This window comes from Haliotis rufescens, unplaced genomic scaffold, assembly GCF_023055435.1.
Source record: "Haliotis rufescens isolate VD_foot unplaced genomic scaffold, xgHalRufe1.0.p SCAF_55, whole genome shotgun sequence".
Taxonomy (NCBI): domain Eukaryota; kingdom Metazoa; phylum Mollusca; class Gastropoda; order Lepetellida; family Haliotidae; genus Haliotis; species Haliotis rufescens.
In genome coordinates this window covers 350,010-365,283 of record NW_025964279.1, presented here as the reverse complement: position 1 = coordinate 365,283, position 15,274 = coordinate 350,010, and the positions used below count along the sequence as shown (strand labels likewise).

The following is a 15,274-nucleotide window of genomic DNA, read 5'->3' as shown; positions in this document are numbered from 1 at the left end:
GTAGTGGTTTGCCTCTAGGGAAGTAGTATCATTGTTACAAGTAGTGGTTTGCAAGTAGGGAAGTAGTATCATTGTTACAAGTAGTGGTTTGCAAGTAGGGAAGTAGCATCATTGTTACAAGAGGTAGTTGGCCTGTTGGTAAGTAGTATAACTTTTCAATGAAAACAATGTTACGGAAAACTTGGAGGGGGTTGGGGAGGTGTTTGGGTTATTTGTTTGAGACGGAGTATTTTTTCATTGCCTGAAAACACAAGTTTTCTTTTTTAGAAGGAAGAGCCAAACAATTATGTTACAAACAACCAGTACGTCAAGTGAACAATGTTTGTTTCTTTGTAAAACCTTTGTAAATCAGATCATATATTTTTTTGAAATCCTTGCTACAGAATAGGGCAGCCAGGGACATTAGTTCACCTTCTCGGTGAGTCCCAGGGAGAAGTAGATAGGGGCCTTGAGGTTCATGCGGTCCCAGTAGGTCTCCAGCAGGATACACAGCTCCTGGGCCCGGCCTAAGGCAAACACCGGGATCAGCACCTGGGGGGATCAACATAGGCTTCACTGTACTCAAAGTGTTGAACATGTAAAGAATGAGAATGAATGTACATAATGTGCACAGCATGTCACATAAGACAGAGAAGGATGGCTTCTAATTGTGGGTATTCATGTTAAAGAACTTGTCCTCTAGAATAAACATGAAAATATTTTTTTTCTGCCTACACTAGTTGGTTTACATGAAACAAGTTGTCTGGTAAATGATTTGTGAAATAGCATTGGTTGACAATGTCTTCTAGGCCAACCTGACCCTCAACTTCCCTCCTTTCTCCACACAATCATGAACTCACCTTCCCTCCTTTTTCCACACAATCATGAACTCACTTCCTTCTTTTCTCCACACAATCATGAACTCACCTTCCCTCCTTTCTCCACACAATCATGAACTCACCTTCCCTCCTTTCACCACAATCAAGAACTGACCTTCCCTCATTTTTCCACACAATCATGAACTCACCTTCCCTCCTTTCTCCACACAATCATGAACTCCCCTTCCCTCCTTTCTCCACACAATCATGGACTCACCTTCCCTCCTTTCTCCACACAATCATGAACTCACCTTCCCTCCTTTCACCACATAATCAAGAACTCACCTTCCCTCCTTTCTCCACACAATCATGAACTCACCTTCCCTCCTATCTCCTCACAATCATGAACTCACCTTCCCTCCTTTCTCCTCACAATCATGAACTCACCTTCCCTCCTTTCTCCACACAATCATGAACTCACCTTCCCTCCTTTTCCCACACAATCATGAACTCACCTTCCTTCCTTTCTCAACACAATCATGAACTCACCTTCCCTCCTTTCTCCTCACAATTATGAACTCACCTTCCCTCCTTTCTCCTCACAATCATGAACTCACCTTCCCTCCTTTCTCCACACAATCATGAACTCACCTTCCTTCCTTTCTCCACACAATCACGAACTCACCTTCCCTCCTTTCTCCACACAATCATGAACTCACCTTCCCTCCTTTCTCCACACAATCATGAACCTTCTTCAAGAAATCTCGCTCTCGGCATCGTTTGGAATCTCGTATTGTGGTAGCGTATGTTGACTCACTGATCAGCAGGTCCGGACGACATTTGTCAATCCAGGCCGCACCAAGATGGCGGTCCGGGGTCATGTTGTAGTCGCCCTGCAGCGACACGGAAGAGTGTGACATTAGCAACATGAGTGAGTGAGTATGGTTTTACGCCGCTTTTAGCAATATTCCAGCAATATCATGGCGGGGGACACCAGAAATGGGCTTCACACATTGAACCCATGTCGGGAATCGAACCCGGGTCTTCGACGTGACGAGCGAACGCTTTAACCACTAGGCTACCCGACCGCGCCCACGACAAGAGACAGAGTGAGGAAATTGATGTCTCACATTAGTGTTTGTTTGTTGTTTAACGCTGCAATCAGCAATATTCCAGCCATATGACGGCAGCCTGTAAATAATCGGGTCTGGACCAGACAATCCAGTGATTGATATCATGAGCATCAATCTTACGACAAACATAGTCGCCTCTAAAAACAAGAATGGGTTGCTGAAGACCAGTTCTAACCCAGATCTTCACGGATCCCTTACATTTGGGTCAATAAAATGTGGGGACAAAATAACATCTTAAGTAAAAATGAAATATGGTGAGTGAGAGGGTTTGGATAAATGCTGCGTTGAAGAGCATTTGTGATACCGATGGAGAAGGGTTTGATACTGACACACCAAGGGTCGTAATCAGGGCAAATCTGGGATTCAAACCCATGACCATCGGATCATAGCACATCTAGGGAATGTAACTCTGCAAGGCAATTGCAGTGCCTCAGATGACTTTGCCACCTGTGTGAACATACTAGGGATGAGACGAGTCCATATTTACTGCCCAGGTACCCGACCCCCTATTACCCGACCCTACCCAGGTACCCGACCCCCTATTACCCGACCCTACCTGGGTACCCGACCCCCTATTACCCGACCCTACCTGGGTACCCACTACAGGTCTCAAGTGTGTCTGATTGGGAATTGTTTTACCGCAGCCCTGGCCAAAATTATTTAGATACATGTATCAAACATTCAGATCATTTGACTGAAGCTTTATCTTTACTCAAACATAGACAAGTGTCGCACAAAAGGAATGTGTGCATCGTCAGAGTGAGTGAGTGAGTATGGTTTTACGCCGCTTTTAGCAATATTCCAGCAATATCACGGCGGGGGACACCAGAAAATGGGCTTCACACATTGTACCCATGTCGGGAATCGAACCCGGGTCTTCGGCTTGACGAGCGAATGCTTTAACCACTAGGCTACCAGACCGCCCCTTGTGCATCGTCAGAAGGAAATGGGAACATTAGCGACTTGTAGTGTAACCACTGAGCTATAGTGAGTTATTGTCATTAAACAATATAGCATGTGACTAACCACAGATCCGGGTAGTACTGTGGGTACCCGGGTCCTACTCCTGACCCGCCCGACCCGAGTACCCAAGTTACCTGTCCCAGCCCTTGAACATACAATACTGGGCAAAGAAGAGAAACTGAGTGAGTATGGATTAAGCCACTTCTATCAACACTCAGAGCTCCAGATAAGCTGCGTATCTGCGTAAAATACGCATCAGAAATGCAGAAATACACAGTAAAATAAAATCAAAACGTATCAAATACGCAACGAACATTACAGAAACGCTACAAAAATATAACTTGTGTGTATCATCAAAATATTGTGAAGTAACCCTGCGTATTCGATTAGCAAATCAGCAACTTACTTTGAAATTATAAACTGGCATTCCGTCAACCTTGCCAAATTCCAAGATGACGGTTACATCATGATCATTTGCCATCACACTTTCTTGTGGAAGTATCGTGGTAAAGCTCTCTAACCCACACGACATCTGTTTGCAGGGACTAGATGAATAGTGTTTTTAAATATTTAACTTAAATACCCACATGTGTAAAAACTAGTGGGTAACAGAAATTTGAATACCCAGATAGAATTACTGATACCCAATGATTTTAAAATGCATGGGTAAAATACCCACAACACCAAAAGATTATCTGGAGCTCTGAACACTACAGCAAAATCATGATGGGGACACAATGATGTTATCACATATGTTGTGAATTGAACCCAGGTTTGGCTAGACAGGAAAACATCTCAACCACTGGGCTACCTAAACAACAGAATGGCAAAAAGAAGACAGAATATGATGGCAACTTCATGATTTATACATCAGTCGTCAAGATGTTTGAGATTTACCTACCGTATACACAACTGACTGTTGTCCCACCTTCATGTGGAACATGGCCGCTCCAAGCACATGGCCTGCATAGTAAGCCTTGATCTCCAACTCATCATCCACCTGCAACAGCAATGATGATGATGATGATGATGATGATGATGAGGTGAGGTGAAATTGGGTTTAATGTCGCGTCCAAGATTATTGCACTTATATAGCGACGTGCATGTACGCATGTGTCTTTGGCTGCTTGTACTAGTCCGGACTAATGCCGATTTATAGTGCTAGCCCACTGAGATACCATGCCGCAGTTTAACATGAATACCCCACTCAGACACAGTATACTGACTCCGAGCCGACCAGTCCTTGTTTTAGACCCTTAATGCCGAGCGCCAGACAGGGTAACAAGAAGTACCATCTGTTAACGTCTTTTGGTATGACGCGGCCGGGGATCGAACCCTGGACCTTCCACTCTCCGGGCGGACGCTCTACCACTAGACCACGGAGGCGGTCTGATGTTGATGATGATGATGTTGTTGTTGTAAGGTGTTTTTCTTTAAAACAAGCTTAACCTTAATCCAGCCCATTATCAGACATCACCTGAATTGTCTGGTGTAGGTTGACGGCCACAACTTTCTTCATGCAGGACTTGATCATGTCCGAGGTGAAGAAATTCTGTTCCCCCTTCCTCTCCACTGCTATCTTGCGGAAGTCCTCCTGAAGGAACATATATATTTCAGGGATATATCGAGGATTTCAAACTAAGTGCCTTTGGCAGGAAGACTGGGGAAAAAAAAGTTAGTTTGTTCAAAATTGAGATTTATTTTTTTCATTTCAACCACCAACCAAAAGTTATGAAACAAGAAATCAAACACAACCAATAAAACAAGAAAGGCATCATGCTGTTCTAGAGAACTTTAAATTACCGGTACCCTATAATTGTGAGTATACTAATATTTCCCACGCCACAATAAATATACTATAAAGGCAGCATCGTATTACAACATCTACTCCATTAATAAAGTACAGTGCACTGAACGGACACTCATTTGTTTATGATAAGTTGCCGAAGGTCAGCAACAATCAAAGAAAAAAAAATAAGAATAATAAAAGAAAATACAGTGAAACCCCATTTATCCAGACCCCGATGTATGGGAAACTGAAAACCCAGGGCACTTACTGCTGGGTTTGTCTCCATAACATATGGGAAATTGAGAATGTGGTCCTTCAGTGTCCTAAGTCAGGATTGAATTAATGAAGGCCAAACAATTCGGCTGCAATGATAGCAGGAAGGTCACGATACGATACATATATCGATATTCTGGTCACGACATGATGCATATCTCGATATTCTGCTCACGATACAATAAGTATCTTGACATATCTCAATACGCAACGTTAAAAAAAAATCATATAACAGAACTCCAGCATTTATTTAGTTTCAAGTATTCAAGCATGACAAGATTGGACCTTTCATGATTTTGGAGTGAGTGAGTGAGTATGGTTTTACACTGCTTTTGGAAATATTCCAGCAATATCACGGCTGGGGACACCAGAAATGGGCTTCACGCATTGTAATCATGTCTCACGATTTTGGAACAGTCAAAATTATTTTTATAATAACAAGACTACTGAAGTTGTTATGCTTCAAAATAGAATTTTCTCTAACTTTCCTTCAAAACATTTCAAATTTGACCCGATCCAGATTCTGGCTCAAGTTGAAGGTTAATTTTTTTGGGAGGTAAAGTAAGCCTGTCCGTACTGCGACCTGACGTGACGAAGCCTGACAGACGATCGTCATCGAAAACACAACATTGAAGGCCTAACTTGTCAGCAATCTAAGTGTGCATGTCAGCTTGGTCGACACTATCAAAGCATTCCACGGCAATATTGGTGAATCAAGAGTCTCGGGAGGGCTCTGATCAGACATATCTCCCCAAATAAAAAAACGTCTCCACACCAAGGCGAAAAGAGAGAATGACTAAGCTGAAGATGTCATGTGACCAAGCAGCAGGGGATGCATGAGCATTGCACAGATCGCTGATGGTGATGGTAACCATGGCTACAGCTATGGTGTGTTCGGGTGAGGTGTTTTTTTAAAAGCTTGAAACTTGTTTTAAGATGTGTTACACCAAGATCAAAGAAGGTGAGGTGAGGTGAGGTGAAATGGGGTTTAACGTCACATCCAAGATTATTGCACTTATATAGCGACGTGATCTGATTTAAAAATCTTGACAACGTAAACCAATACTATAAGAAAAGTATTATTGTGCAGGTACCGAGGTTAGGTGAAGTGAAAAAGGGTTTTGTGTTCAAGATTATCATAGCGACGTGCATGCACGCGTGTGTATGTGACTGCTTGTACTAGTCCGGACTGATGCCGATTTATAGTGCTGGCTCACTGAGATACCATGCCACAATTTAACATGAATACCCCACTCAGACACAGTTTACTGACTCCGAGCCGACCAGTCCTTGTTTTAGCCCCTTAATGCCGAGCGCCAGACAGGGTAACAACAAGTAACAACATCTTTTAACGTCTTTTGGTATGACGCGGCCGGGAATGGAAACCCGGACCTACCTCTCTCCAGGCGGACACTTCACAACTAGACCACGGAGGCGGTCCCTCAAAGAAGGAGGATGAAATCCATAGTGTGAGATAGGATAAGTCTTCGAAATTGATAGCTTTGAAGAACCACTAGTCAGAATTGAGCTGCAGACTAATTTTATCTAAATCTTCCCCTTTACCCTTGATTCACTCTTACTTACCAGCAGGATTGGGCAGATGGCCTTTGTTGGGTGGGTCATGTAGATGGGCCCGTCGTACCCCACCATCTCCGACATGAACGGCAGTGCGCCACAGTGGTCAAGGTGGAAATGGCTGTTTTCACCAGAGTTAAAACATCTTAGTATTTCTTTTAATTTTGGTTTATTTGTTGTTGCCACACTCAGCAATATTCCAACTATACGACTGTTATCTGTAAACTGTCAAGTCTGGACCAGACAATCCAGTGATTGACATCATGAGCATCGACCCACGGAATTGGGATCAATGACATGCATCAACCAAGTCAGCGAGCCTGACCACCCAATCACGTTAGTCGCCTCTTACGACAAGCATAGTCGCCTTTTACGGCAAGCATGGATTGCTGAAGACCTATTCTACCCCGATCTTCACAGGTCCAACATACAATGAACTCTACTGCAGTGAATACAACATTACAAAGGTGCCACATCTTGTTTATTGTTAATAAGACATGTATAATCACTGTTGTCAGTTTATGCACATGTCACAGCAAATGAATAGATACAAATTAGAAGTCATCTGAAACTGCATATAAACAGAATAATTTCTAAAAAATGTCTACTGATTGGTGTATAAATACCCAATAACTGGATCCAAAGGAATAAAAACATATCAAAAACCAAACGAAAACTATCAATAACCAATGTGAATGATAATTTGTGAGAAAATACTCAATGCAGGGATTTGTCTAGGATTCCAAACTAAGTACCCTTGCAGTCAATTTGGGAAAAAATCACATGTTTTCTCAAATTGGTCAGGGAAAAAAAAAATACAAGTCGATTCTCCAAAGCTACAACACTACTTATTAATATATATACATGAATTGGGAAATTTATAATTCCAACTTGGGAATTCTTTTTGACATTTTCAACAGACTTGATGCCAAATATCAGCCTCTGAGCAGATCTAGATAAATAGATAAATCCCAACAGTGGCTAAAAAAATTATCTGGAGCCTGCACTCTAACACAGACCAGGGATCCGTTCCACATAGCTATCTTAGCGCTACGACTCGTAGGTCAGCGTTAATTTAACTTAAAGAATGGGAGTTACGACCGACTTATCGCAAAGATCGCTTTGTGGAGTGAGTGAGTGAATATGATTTTACGCCGCTTTTAGCAATATTCCAGCAATATCACGGCAGAGGACACCAGAAATGGGCTTCACACATTGTACCCATGTCGGGGATCGAACTCGGGGCTTGGGCGTGACGAGAGAACGCTTTAACCACTAGGCTACCCGACCGCCCTCCCTTTGTGGAACGGGGCCCAGATTGCACTTCAGTTAGCATGATGCACTGGGGATCTATACAAGTGGCCTCACCTGATAATGACACAGTCGAGATGCTCCGTCAGTTTCTCTGTGCGGGTGATGTAGGTGAAGTCGGGGAAGCGCCTCTCGTCGTTGTACCCCATGTGCATCCCGCAGTCCAGCATGATGTTCTTGCCTCCGATGGTCAACAGAATACAGCTACGACCCACATCTGAGAAGGGGGAATTATCGGCATCAAGTAACAGAGGACCGTGGTCTTATACCATGTAAACATAGAAAACACAGGCCCCCATTAGTTAGTACCAAACTTATTTTGGTGCTGCTTACCCACTATGTTGCTATTATGTTGACATAAATATTAAACTTTTGAAATCTTTTCATGTCAGGTGTGAGGTGAAATTGGGTTTAACGTCGCGTCCAAGATTATTGCACTTATATAGCGACATGCATGTACGTGTGTGTGTTTGTGTGGCTGCTTGTACTAGTCCGGACTGATGCCGATTTATAGTGCTGGCTCACTGAGATACCATGCCACAATTTAACATGAATACCCCACTCAGACACAGTTTACTGACTCCGAGCCGACTAGTCCTTGTTTTAGCCCCTTAATGCCGAGGGCCAGACAGGGTAACAACAAGTACCATCTTTTAACGTCTTTTGGTATGACGCGGCCGGGGATTTACAGCAACTGTCTCAGCCAGCATTAATGTCAACAAGTACAAATTACCATTACCCAATGAATTCTTGCTTCTTGTGTATAAATATGGATGAAGAATTTCTAAAATTCAATAGGACAACACAAGTCTGCGTAATTACCCAATGTATCCTTTTCAAATTTGTATTGAAATATCTTTACAGCGGGACACCGAAAATAAGACGGCGGATTCTTAACAGATGCTGGCATTTGGAGTGAGTGAGTATGGTTTTACGCCTCTGTTAGCAATATTCCAGCAATATCACATGGGGGACACCAGAAATGGGCTTTACACATTGTACCCTGGGGAATCGAACACTGATCTTCAGTGTGATGAGTGAACGCTTTAACCACCAGGCTACCCACTGCCCCTGGTATTTGGAAATCACCTCGATTGTCATAGTTTGATAAAAAAAAAGTACCCCCCCGTGAAACCTTGTGCAGATTTCTGATTGTGTGGAAGATAAGAGGACTGTGATAGACTGATCTTAGGGCTGAATCATATTTTGATATGATTACCTCATAAAGACTATGAAAAATATGCACATGTCAACTGTCATGTCATGACCCTCCTACCTCAGGTGTGTGTTTATTGAGATGATGGTGTCTTGGATATGTAGCAATAACTGGGTTTCACTTAGCATTTCTTGTCTCTGGGATATATCTTCAAACTAAGATTTAGCTATTAATGAAAGTCTATTGCTATTACCAGACTTGCTTTTTTGTTTTTATCAATTTGCTGTAGCAGTGACTGAGTCAATCCAGTTTTCTTTGTGAATTTCTTCCATTTGATTGTTTTCACATGCTTTTCGCTTACAGATATATAAACACAGGAAATAATAAGCAATGCCATGATGAAATCATGGGTTTGAGTTACTAAATCGTAAAAACTTCATCAACATTACTGATGCCTACATCTGATAATGAATTCCATGACAAAGTTTATTTCATTTTTGTTCAACATTGTTCCAAATTACTTCGCCAATTATTTCTTCTTGCTCGCTCCAGTATCTTGTGGAAAACTAACATTACCAAAAACAGACAGGCAATATCATGTTTGTAACACCCGGTGTGTGCACTGCTAAAAAGTGTGAGCATTGTCCATGATGTCATTAGTGAGAATGACACAAAAATCGCTCCGGCTACTGAATCTGTCACAACACATACATCCAGCGTGTTCAGCCCTGATTTGTCATGCTTATACTCTCTTTGGGAATGAAATAGCAGCTCACCTTGGCCAGCCCCTGAAACAGAAAAAATAAAGATAAGAAATAGGAACATTATGATCAAAATATATAGTATACAGTAAACTACGTTTATAACGAACACGCTTATAACGAACACGCTTATAACGAACTGACGGATATAACGCACTTATTTTTAGTCCGGACCATTTGTTGTATATATGCTGTTTGTCTGCATATAACGAACTACGGTTATTACGAACTAAAATTAGTGGTCCCCTCAAGTTCGTTATAACCGTAGTTTACTGTAATGTAAAACATCCACTAGACAGTCTACATTTGATTTCTACTAAGTGATGATTAACATTATTAATGGAGGGAGGGCTTTGTGCACACCATTACATGTTATTTCATGAAATGCAGTGAATTCATCATGTTCATAGACACAACTCGCAGACACAATTTACAAGAAACAAACACAAAACACAACTCGTCAAGAAACTGGGAGTGACTTCGTAGACACCTTTTAAGATGTAACCGATGTTATATTTGGGATAACATTTTCTTAGTAAAGAACAGATTCTCGTACTTTTTGGGGGTTGAGTCCTGTCCGGGATTCGAACCCACACTTGCCAGAGTGAGGCACCTTATCGCCAACAAACAAAGTCAGCGATCTAACCCACTCAGCCACCGAGCTATTCATAGCTTTTGGCCATGGGAGCCATGCCAATTGACACTTGTCAGAGGGGTACTCAAGTACGTGATCTAGACTACCAGTTGTCAGACTGTTTTTTGTGGAAGCCTCGGTGGCTGAGTGGGTTAGATCGCTGACTTTGTGTGCTGGCGATTAGGTGCCTCACTCTGGCAAATGTGGGTTCGAACCCCGGACGGGACTCATAGAGAAACAAATGCACATTATTCAGTTTCAATACAACAATAGTCAATACATTTCCAGTGATATTCTCTTTAGTCAGTTGTCATGCAGTTACATTTGTTTACAGCCCTACTTACTCTGCATGAAAGCGTCATATGGTACCATAATCACAATAATTGGTATAAAAATCACAGTAAGCTACTGAACAATAACATCAACTCTACCACACACGAGTTGTCACTATTAGCAGATAGATACCATCATAAAGAATAATGAAAACTTTAGTTTCAGTGTTGGAACCATTCTCATATTCAAGCACGTTACGTTATTCAACGTGCATATGATATTGTTCAGTATGACTCTGTTTTTTATTGCAATAGTTATCGTCGAAATTAACAACTATGTCCACAGGTCCACTAACTTACTTCTGCAGTGGACAGTTTCTAGGCCCTAGAATTTAAATGAAATCATACCTAGTGGAGTCACTCGGAGTTCAGCCATGATGAACCAATGACGACAAATATATGACAACAAGAGAGACAATAATTATGTCCAGTTTCCAGACACTGGCTCTATTTGTGTTTACAAACACTTTTCAACCTCGCGGCTTCTGGGCGCAGACATATTGGTTATTCAAAATTGCCATTCCTGCTGAAACGAAATAAGGATTTAAACGGTAGTTCATCAACTTGTGAGCATCTGTTGAAATAGCCAAAGACAATATTGTGTGAAGACATGTTTAATGAGCAAAAGTCCGTTGCCATGTGCTACACAATGCCAACAAATAATATGTGGCCAATAAAAAGTCAGATCGCCCTTTAAAATGAAAGTATCTGCCCAAAACTGAAAAGTTAAAAAATCACGAAAACAAATTCATTGTCGAAAAAAAACAACTCAGCAGCGCGTATGTGATCCACGTGATTCGATCACAGCCTTGCACCGCCGTCTCATGCTCCCAATAAGTGACTGGATGGTTGCCAAGGGAAGATTGTTCCACTCTTCAGTGAGAACATTGCCGAGTTCCTTTTAAAGACAGGGGGTCGTGAGAGGGTGATCTGCGGTTCGTTCCATAGGTGTTGGATAGGGTTGAGGTCTGATCACCGGACTGGCCAATCCATGCGGACAATTGTCTCCTGCTCTAAGTATAGGCATAAACGACCCTGGCTCGATGAGGTCGTGAGTTGTGGTCCATGAGGATGAAGCCCGGTCCAAGTGCACCAGGATACGGTCTCACGTACACATTCAGAATGTCATCCCTGTATCGCACACCTGTCATCGGGCCCCGCTGTTGCACATGGAGATCGGTTCTTCCAGCTCCTTCATAGCGGTCATGTTCGGCTACGTTGGAATCCCGAAATTCAGGACGATCTGTGAAATTTAGACAGTATCTCGATTCATCGATGAAAAGTACTACAACCCTCGCCCGGCCTGGCCTCTCCAACTTGGGGGCACGGGTGGCCCAGTCGTCTAAGGCGCCGCGATTCGCTGTGCAGAGTTGCGTCCCTTGGGCACGCCAGAAACCTATGATTGTGGGTTCGAATCCCGGTTCGCTCCAATTATGTTTCTAGGTTTGTCAGCACCATACCCGTGCTCGTGGGTTTCACCGAAGTGGTAAACGTCTGAGACCTGCATCACTTCGGGCTTTCCTCCCACATTAAGCTGACACGTCGCGATATAACTGGAATATTGTTAAAGGCGGCGTTAAACCCAACTCACTCACTCTCCAACTGACGTAATCTTTAGCCCAATTCAAACGTGCCTTCCTGCACGTGATGTCTGGTCAGTGGGATGCAAATGCATGCCCTCCGTGACCGGTACAGCCTCACGGAGACGATTACGCACTGTGTGAGTATAGAAACGCTAACGCCACTGGCGTTCCGCGTGTCATTTCTGAGTGTGGTGGAAGTCATGCACGAAGTGATGACGTCTTGCTACAGTCAGGAGAAATCTGTCTCCCCATTTTGTTGTGGAACACTGTCGACCACCTGCATGTCGCTAGCTATCGATTCCATGCCCTTCTGATCACACTATGGCTGACACCAAGGACGTTTGCAACGTGACGTTGTGTTGACCCAGTTTCAAGCATGCCTATGCATCTGCCTAATTCTTGAGTCTTCAAACGACGTCTTTGACGCTGAGGGGGTATAAGTGTTTTCAGTTGTTGCAATCCTCAGCAGCAAATATTTTGCTCTCTGATAACGATCACTGGATTGTCTGGTCAAGACTCGATTATTAACAGACCGCCGCCATATAGGTGGAATATTGAGTGCGGCGTTTAAACAACAAACAAACAATCATAGAAAGAGCAGAGTCGATTTTTCCTGTATGCCGATTGTACCCAAGCTTATCCTACCATTCGAATGCCATGTGCTTTGAGTCGTAGGCCGAGCAGGCGCGCGGTGCCTCATGGGCGCATGTGTTGGGTTCTGTTGTTCTGCTGGAATATGACATTCCTGCATCTCTATGGTGTTAGTCTCCTGGTGTACCGCTTCATATATTTTATCGCCCTTGTTGGCGCTCCATCGAGAGCAGGGAACAGCTTTGCTGAACCACAATCAATACTACAATGGGGATAAATAAATAAATAAATAAATAAATAAATAAATAAATAAATAAATAAATAAATAAATAAATAAATAAATAAATAAATAAATAAATAAATAAATAAATAAATAAATAAATAAATAAATAAATAAATAAATAAATAAATAAATAAATAAATAAATAAATAAATAAATAAATAAATAAACTCATTCTGAACTTGATTCATCTGATCTTGATTATTTTAGATAACAATGACCATTCAACTGGCCAACCGCCTCCGTGGTCTAGAGGTATAGAGCGTCCGCCCGGAGAGCGGAAGGTCCGGAGTTCCATCCCCGGCCGCGTCATACCAAAAGACGTTAAAAGATGTACTTGTTGTTACCCTGTCTGGCGCTAAAACAAGGACTGGTCGGCTCGGAGTCAGTATACTGTGTCTGAGTGGGGTATTCGTGTTAAACTGCGGCATGGTATCTCAGTGAGCTAGCACTATACTAGTACAAGCATCCACACACACACACGTGCATGTACGTCGCTAATATAAGTACAAAAATCTTGGACGCGACGTTAAACCCAATTTCACCTCACCTCACCTCTTTCAACTTGCCAATACGACATCGTCTTTTGTTGCTTGCCCTGTCGTGTGGGTATGAAGGTAACCCAATGGCTTTTGCTTCTTATCCCATACAGTAAATTCAAACCTGTTTCATATGTTACATCCGAGATCTCATTCAAAAGAAGTGAGACACCCAAGTAGGTATAAATAAGTTACATAAAATCAAACCAAATACCTACTTGGGTTGTCAGTCCAGATTTGAAGAGGTCATTTTACGACGATGTCGTTTAGGCCATAGCAGATATACTGAGAAATATTTATTGAAAGGTGAGGCTTCTCCATTCTGTATCCCTTGTGATGAAAGAATCACGGTCAGGCATGCCCTAAGTGATAACGGTTCCATCACAAGGGATAAATATTTCAAAGCTTCATTCATAAATGATATTTTGAAGCAGATAATCCTTTTTAGTAGTGGGGTCTTTTTTTCCAAGAAATTTGGGTCTTTTTTTCAAGAAATTTAAATTTAATTAATTGATATATTTTATATGTGTTTTATAAATTGCTAGTATATGATTATAAACTGAGATTATTAGCGGCTGTGCCCTTGTTGGGAGTTGAAAGGGCATACAAATATTCTTTCCCTTATAATTGTAAGTCCACGTCATTCAAAGTATTTTTTTTATGTCTACCAGTGTTTTAATCGAAGAATATTTGTTTGTTTTAATCTTTGGCCAAACCTTGTCCACAATCACCAGTAACTAAAGTTATGATGTAAATCCTGCATGAGTACCATGCAGGAAGCAGATGTACTGAGTCCCCATGATCCCAAGTGTGGTGGCCCAACTTGGTTGCTGGTGATCTATAGCCCATTTTTTAAGTATATTGTTATGTTAAGTGATATCGTTTTATGGTTATATTCTAATTTTAATATTAATCTGTAATACTCTGTTTGTTTTACTGTCCTTTGTGGACAGGTTTTTATATGGTCTAAATGTATTTGCTATTCATGTATAAATTGTTCTCGTCACGATATGGCCGAAATATTGCCGATGTGACGTTAACATTTAACTCACTCACTCACTTAAATCTGTTATTATCTCGTTACATTAACCCTCTGGATGCCGAGGTTTTTTTTCTGACGCACATTTGCCTTAGATCGGAAAAGTGAAGGTTGTGCGAGAAGTACGCTCACGCGGCACTGGATCTACCTCTGGCTATAAAATTACGCAGAGATTGAGAATATTAAATTTCCTATTAAATGGTGTAAATTAAACTGCAAATATTAAACCGGTTTTAAAAAAAGACACTTCTACGTGTTGTCCGAGAATTCATTCTGCGTTGAAAAACAGTAAATGTCTCCGCTTTTTATCGTACACCGATAAAAGTACTGTGCGACGATTGTTTTATTTAGAAGCTTTACGGAAACTGTGAGCGAACAAAATACTGCCTAATATCTGAACGACATAACTACATATCAAATGCCAGTGGATGATATCACAGAACAGGGAATTTCCAACCTTATTCAAAACTGTCAAGTGTACCTGTGTGGGTGATGTATTTTGAATTTTATTCGACTTC

The 15,274-nt window shown here is 41.8% G+C and overlaps 1 protein-coding gene across 1 annotated transcript in view; it reads right to left on the bottom strand.

The window, feature by feature from the left end:
• The window catches only part of LOC124121422 (integrator complex subunit 11-like), a 40,439-nt gene extending 29,206 nt beyond the window's left edge, over positions 1-11,233 (bottom strand). The window contains exons 1-8 of the mRNA XM_048385180.1: positions 11,073-11,233; positions 9,774-9,785; positions 7,899-8,058; positions 6,540-6,651; positions 4,371-4,487; positions 3,795-3,893; positions 1,517-1,690; positions 412-531 (exon numbers count right to left, since the gene is read on the bottom strand). Of these exons, the coding sequence (XP_048241137.1) occupies positions 412-531; positions 1,517-1,690; positions 3,795-3,893; positions 4,371-4,487; positions 6,540-6,651; positions 7,899-8,058; positions 9,774-9,785; positions 11,073-11,100 (822 nt within the window). The 5' untranslated portion in view covers positions 11,101-11,233. The remainder of the gene's footprint in view (positions 1-411; positions 532-1,516; positions 1,691-3,794; positions 3,894-4,370; positions 4,488-6,539; positions 6,652-7,898; positions 8,059-9,773; positions 9,786-11,072) is intronic.
• Positions 11,234-15,274: the final 4,041 nt, after the last annotated feature.